The sequence below is a fragment of the Alligator sinensis genome, unplaced genomic scaffold, assembly GCF_000455745.1.
Source record: "Alligator sinensis unplaced genomic scaffold, ASM45574v1 scaffold467_2, whole genome shotgun sequence".
Taxonomy (NCBI): Eukaryota; Metazoa; Chordata; order Crocodylia; family Alligatoridae; genus Alligator; species Alligator sinensis.
Window position 1 is genome coordinate 1,929,342 of NW_005842129.1, and position 6,740 is coordinate 1,936,081.

At 53.4% G+C, this 6,740-nt stretch overlaps 1 protein-coding gene across 1 annotated transcript; it reads right to left on the minus strand.

Moving 5' to 3' along the window:
- Positions 1-55: 55 nt before the first annotated feature.
- Positions 56-1,128, minus strand: INKA1 (inka box actin regulator 1). Its single transcript, XM_006024999.3, has one exon. It carries the CDS (start codon positions 1,101-1,103, stop codon positions 162-164), a length of 942 nt encoding a protein of 313 aa, XP_006025061.1. The 5' UTR covers positions 1,104-1,128; the 3' UTR covers positions 56-161.
- Positions 1,129-6,740: the final 5,612 nt, after the last annotated feature.

Genomic DNA, 6,740 nt, shown 5'->3' on the forward strand with positions numbered 1-6,740 from the left:
CCTTGTGGCCAGTGCTCGCACCACATCACCTCCAGCTATGAACTCTGGCTTCAGCTTTGTCATTACAAAAAGATTTTATTTACAGACTGTGGTAAAAAAAAATTTAGGCTTTGGTTAGAAGGATGCAAGGTAGGGGAGGTGGAGCAGGAGCTAGGCTGGGCTCAGATGTAGCCAATGATGTCATTGCAGATGATGGGCTGCCGGCTCCGGCTGTTCATGAGGGCAGCGAAGCAGTTGAAGTCTGTGGCCAGCTGGGCAATGTTGTTGTGGGACTGATGGAGGTAGGGCCCCTTGGGCCGCCCGCCAAAACCAAGGGGGCAGGAAAACCTCTTGGTGCTAGAGGGGTCACGTCCACTAGGCCGTGGGGCTTCATGGATTTTGGGACGCGAGATGCTGGCCAGCTTGCGTCGGACGTTGCCCGAGAGGCTAAGCAGAAAGCCGTGGGACTTTCCTAGCCAGCGTGGGGGCTCTGGAGGCTGCAATCGGCAGCTCTCGGCACCCACTTCAGGCAAGTCCATCCAGTTCTCCACCAGATCGGCAAAGCAGTTGTCCCCCAGCACTAATGGCTGCCGGTTACGGCTCTGCGACAGCAGGGCAACAGTCCAGTCCTGTGCATCTGCTGGTTCCAGAACCCGCCACTGCTCTAGGCAGGCATCAGATGTGGATTTGGGCCGGACCCTTCTATTGGGGGCCTGGCTGGGGCTGCTACAGAGGAAGTTGCCTGCGGAGAGCCGGTGTGCCCGCTGACATGGGGGCAGAGGGTTTCTGAGCAGCACTGGTCTCTCCTCCTCATGCCACGTGCCCTCTGACACCTCTGAATAACCCGAGTCGAACTCCAGGCTCCTTTCACTGGCAGGTGGGGACAAGGCAGGTAGTGCCCGCTCCTCTTCCTCACCAGCCAGCTCCAAACAGCAGGCTGAGTCCACCTCAGAGGTGTCTGATGCCCGAATTTCAGTACACTGCTGCTGGCAAGGCTTGGCAGGAACAGATACTGGCTTCATAGGCTCTGGTTGTGGGGCCTGGTCTTGCATGCGTTTAAGGTTATGAAGAGTCTGCATCATGCACTGCATCTGCTCCCGCAGTGTGTCCCCTGCTGCTTTCATGCACAGCTATGAGAAGAAAAAGGCATGTTAGTTACCGCAGCCGTGGAAGTGTCACACACCCCATCAGTGCCCTCCTGTCTCTGAGAACACATCACCTTTCCTACCTCAGGTATCATCTGTCCTGGAAGTACTCTTCCACCCCCTGACATCACCCCTCCTGTCCCTGGCAGCACCTGTTACATACCCTCTGCACCCTCCTCGTGTGTCCAGCAGCAGGTTGATACCCCACCAGCAGCAGCTTTGTCACTGCTGAGCCAAAGTGGAACAAAAGAAAAAAAGACAGACCTTGGGGCCTTGTCATCCATGCATGAGTTCAGTGCCAGCCCTATCCTGCTCCCATGGGCTTCTTGGGCAGCAGCACTGACTCCCTGGACATGATCAGAGAACATCACAGTGTTCATCTACTGACAGTGGCAACCACTTCCCTGCAACTTTTACTCCTTTACACTTTGCTTGCCCCCCTTTCTCTGCCTCCCAAGTGAGAATCAACACTCTGCCCTGGCACAGATAAAAATCATAGAATAATAAAACCATAGAAAATTAGGGTTGGAAGGGGCCTCAGGAGGTCATCTAGTCTCAAAGAAGGACCATCCCCAACTATATCATTCCAGCCAGGATTTTGTTGAGCTGGGCCTTAAAAACCTCCAAGAATGGAGATTTCACCACCTCTCTAGGTAACCAGTTCCAGTGCTTCACCACCCTCCTGGTGCAAGTTTTCCTAATATCCAACCTAAACTTCCCTCGCTCCAACTTCAGACCATTGCTCCTTGTTCTGTCATCTGCCACCACTGAGAATAGCCTAACTGCATCCTCTTGGGAACCACCCTTCAGGTAGTTAAAGGCTGGTATCAAATCCCTACTCAGTCTTCTCTTCTGCAGACTAAATAAACCCAGTTCCCTCAGCCTCTCATAAGTCATGTGCTCAAGCCCCCTAGCCACTTCCATTACCCTCCGCTGGGCTCTCCAATTTGTCCACATCCTTTCTACAGTGGGGGGCCCAAAACTGGACACAGTACTTCAGATGTGGCCTCATCAGTGCTGAATAGAGGGAAATAATTACTTCCCTCCATCTCCTGGCAATGCTTCTACTAGTGCAGCCCAGTATGCTGTTAGACTGGCAACAAGGGCACGCTGCTGACTCTTATCCAGTTTACTGTCCACTGTAACCCCCAGGTCCTTTTCTGCAGAGCTGGTGCTTAGCCAGTTGGTCCCAAGCCTGTAGCAGGATATGGGATTGTTTTGTCCTAAGTGCAGGACTTTGCACTTCTCATTTGAATCTCTGACACATCCCACTGTCTCTCCCTGATCTCCACGCTGCTCAGCATTACCCTGACATTGAAGCAGGGACTTGCCCTGGACAGGGAGGCATGCCAGGCCTCTTCCCTCTAGTGATCCACATGTTCCCTCTCAGCAATGGTCAGTGTGGCTATCCTGCAGGATTACAGGGCCTTGGCTAGCTCAGCCAAGGTGCCCACGCTGTGGTGCCAGTGGGCCAACAGCAGCTGCCTAGGTTGCGTGTGCAGCTGTGAGGGGAGCTGCATATACAGGCCCTGGCTGTCCCCCATGCACCCAGCCCTGAGGCAGCACTTCCTTGCCACTCCTGCGCAGGGCCTGGCCAGCATGTAGCAGCATGTCAGGGTGAGCAAGCAGCCGCCCCACCCCAATCTGCAGCTACAGCCCAAGTCCCAGCCTGCCAGGGACTGACACATTTGGGTGGGACACCACCTTGGCCCAATAGAAAGGAGGCCAGAAAGGTGCCAGGCAGGGTGCACTGGAGCACTAAGCACTGGATGGTATGGGGGATAGGAGAGCCTTGCAAGTGGCCAGCCTGGACCTACAGGAAGTTCCCAGCTACTGCCCCGTATGAGACCCCAACTCTCATGTACAAAGCTGAGCTCCAATTGATGCCCACAATTTAAGGCAGAAAGCTGGAAATTCCCAGTGGGGCAAAAGGCCACACAAGCAGGCTGAAACATGATGAGGCACAACTTCCTAGGAGCCAAGTGTTTCCTGCAACAGCAGTCCTAGGCAATGCACAGTGCTCAGGGTACTCACAATTCTTAGAAGAATGGGAATGGGGGCAGCCACACAGTGCCCAGGGGAGTCTAAAGCAGAGCCAACAGGGGGAGCCATCCTGCTTTGGGACACAATTGAGCTGAGCACCACAACATACAGCTGCTTACATAGACATGCTAGGTGGGGCAGAAAGAAAATGTACCACCCACCCCAAACTGCCCAGCAAGGTTCAGTACAACCTTGGCACTGCTTCCCACAAAGATAATTCTACTACTCACTGATGAAGTGAAAGGGGCTTTCCCATTGGAGTTCCCAAAGCCCATGGCCCATGTCATGCCCCTCATTTTCAGACAAGGGCTCAGCATAAGATGGATCCAGGGCTGAGGCTGACTAAGGTCATGGAGGGAGTCTGGCGGAGCTGGAGATTGAGTCCAGAAGCCCTGGCTTCCTGTTCACGCTCTCAGCACTAGACAATGTTCCCAGACACAGTTGGGGAGTAACCCCAGGAGGCCCAGTCTGCGACAACACATTTTGCATTTTGAGCTGTTCCAGCATAGGTTCTATCAAAAAATGGAACTCAAATCTTCCCTCACATTTCTCTATACCTTCTGAGCCCTCTCCTATACACATCTGTAATATGCTAAGTCCACATCAGCCCCAAATATTTGCAGATGTGATTTGAGAAGGTACTTCAGGAAGTGACTGGAGTAGGGATGTGAGTTGGTGTGAGGGGACCAGATGTCACAAGCCTCACCAAGGAAGGCTACACATCGCTTGCCACTCATTAAATAAGAATATGAAGCCTCAGTGTTTGGTCTTCCCAACACAGAACTCAGCCTGACACCCACCCCAGCACCTTTGGATTGCAGCTCTTCCTCCGGGCTGTGGGGTGGGGCTATTCATGCTTCATCCACCCCCACACACTTACAATACCTGCAAGCCATCATGCCCCACCCAGGCAGCTCTCCCAGGCACCTGGATTTATACTTCACAATCAGGTTTATTTCTGCTCAAGCACAAGCTGGTACTAGGGGGACCCAAAGTTGTTGGGACAGAAAGGCCTAATGCAGGGATCCACAAAGGATCCTTTTGTCTTTGCTGTGATAAGAAAAGCCCATGTTTACACCTGGGTGAGAAGTGCTTTTTGCATCCTGCAAAATGTTTATGAAAATGTTCACAGCCTGAGTCAGTTCAAAATTTTGAAATTTTAAAAACACTGGAGATAAAAATCCATACCACCATTTTGGTCCAGTTCAAAGAAACCACTTTGTGCTTGTTTCCCCATCAGCTGAAACCTAAACAGGGGCCAAACAGTCACAATTCCATGCCCCTACCCCCAAGCCTGCACCAAGAAGGTCAGACAGCTAGGAAACTCAGTAAGCCATGCCAATCCCAGGGGAACTATCCTCTACTCTGCTAGATGCTGCTGGCCTGATGCGAGTAGGATCCGCTCCCACTAGCACTGCACCCAGTACCCGTGTTGGTGTCACTGCAGAGGTACACCTCCCCAGAGGCTTCTATCTCCATGAACAACCCTGAGCCACCAGTTGGGCGACATGACCCAGAAAACCCCAACAAAATTCCAAACTTTTGCTAGCTTCAGGAGACAAAAGGAAAAATGAAGCATTCAGAGGAGCACAGCTTTGGATCCCAATCCCTCAGCCATTCCCTGAGCGTCCAACTTTGCCCCAAGATATCATCACCTCAGGCCCCAGCACTGCTCTTCTGGCTACAGTACCACACAGCCATTGCACACCAAACACAACAGGAAGAGGCACAGCACAGCATATTGGGAGCAGAAGCTCAGGATTCAGAAAACTACAGGCCAGGGTAGGCCTGGGCCAGTGCCCTGCCTCCAGTAACACTGGAAGACTTGAGATGTAAACCAGAGGTAGCCAACCTATGGCACAGGTGCCACAATTGGCATGAGCAGCCTCTTTATGTGGCATGCAGCAGACTGGGGATGGGACAAGCAACACAGTGGAAGACAGGACAGGAAGCAGAAAGCAGCTTGGTCAAGAAGTACAGGGCAGGGAGCAGAAAACTGAGCAGTAGACCAGGGAAGGGAAAGGGATGGACGTGGCACTTGGGGTGGGTGTGGGGCTCATTTGTGGCATGCCTGCCAAAAAGGTTGCCCCCCACTATTGTAAAACACTAGAATTGGAAACAACTGCCATGGGGATCAAAGATCAGAGCTTCTCAAATGTGGTAAGTTCCCCCAGGTGTCAGCTTGCAGGAGATCAGTGCTCCCCAATAACAACACTATTCTGAGACCCCAATACCTGGTTTTGAAATGGTGAAGGGTCTGATCAAAAGCTCCATTTCTTATGTCTATAGCCTTAGCCAGGCAATTCCCAGAACTCAAGTGAGAGGAAATAGCAAGAGCAGACTCAGTGCAAGGTGACATTGGGCCCAAAAGATCTCATCCTCAGGAATCACTTTTTCCCAGTGCCCGCCTTGTCAAAATATAATGGTCTTGGGCATTAGGGTGTCAGAATTAACTAGTCCCATCTCTATGCTAGCTGCCTTCCCAATTTCTGGTCTCACCCAACTCTGATATCACTAGCATCTTTGGCCTCACTGAGTCCCCAGGTCTGATGTCATTATGATGTCACTCAGCAACATTCTATTTCAAACCGTCTTGAAATCCAGTGTAAAAATTCCTACAAAGTACTTCTTTCTGAAGCATCAGGAAGGGAAGAGATGATCCATCACAGCCCACTGGTCTCCCCAGGACACTAACTACACAGAGCCACAGTGTGTGAAAGAGAATCATGCTGTCATGTGTTTGGATGTGTGTGGTGGGCACTCTGTATATGTACACGTATGTCTCCGTAGTGGGGGAGTCTGTGTATGTGTGTGCATGCGTGTGTGCATTTATGTGCATGCGTGGTGGGGGTGTGCACATGCAAGTCAGGGACATGCTTGGTGAGGGAGGCTGTACTGAAGTTGCCTAGTGCATCACATGTACCCCAAACCCAAGATTTTCTGAAGTAACCAGACTCTAGGACCCCTGAGACCCTTGTCTGAGAGTGGAGCCACAAAGGAGAAGAGGGGGCTTGACCTTACTGTCTCTTCCAGCCAGTCCCAGGGCCAGGCAGGACAAGCCCAGTGACTGCAGCCCCACAGGGTCAGCACTAAGAGACTAGGGCCAATGTCAGCCCCTTGCTCTGCTAAAGGCAAAGCTAGTCTGAGTGGTGAAGCCCCCTGGGACCGTGGGGCCCGAGCAGCAGCCTCGCACCCCCACCGACTGCTCTCAGCGTCACCCCATCCACCCACCACCCCAGGGAAGCGGGCAGGCAGGCACTGGCAGTCCTGCCACGAGGCGGCTCCTGCTACAGCCTCGACTTGCCAGCACCCCGGGAAAGCCGGCACTTGGCTCCGCCGCTCAGCTAGAGACAGCCCCGGGGCGAAGCGGCGCCCCCGAGCGGATGGGAAACGGTTCGTGCCAGCCTCCCCCCGTGCTCAGCCCGGCCCTGAGTGCCCGGTGTCCTCAGCTCGGAGACCCCGTCCGCCCGCCCCGTCGCGAGCTGGAATGGGGCTCGGCTCCGCTTCCCTGCGCTCCCGCCCGGGTCCCGCCCGCAGCGACGAGGAGTCCGGCCTGAGCCCGCCCGGGAGCAC

Bases quoted from the DNA above. Each gene is read 5' to 3' on its own strand.
- INKA1 (XM_006024999.3), bottom strand. From the start codon at position 1,103: ATGAAAGCAGCAGGGGACACACTGCGGGAGCAGATGCAGTGCATGATG.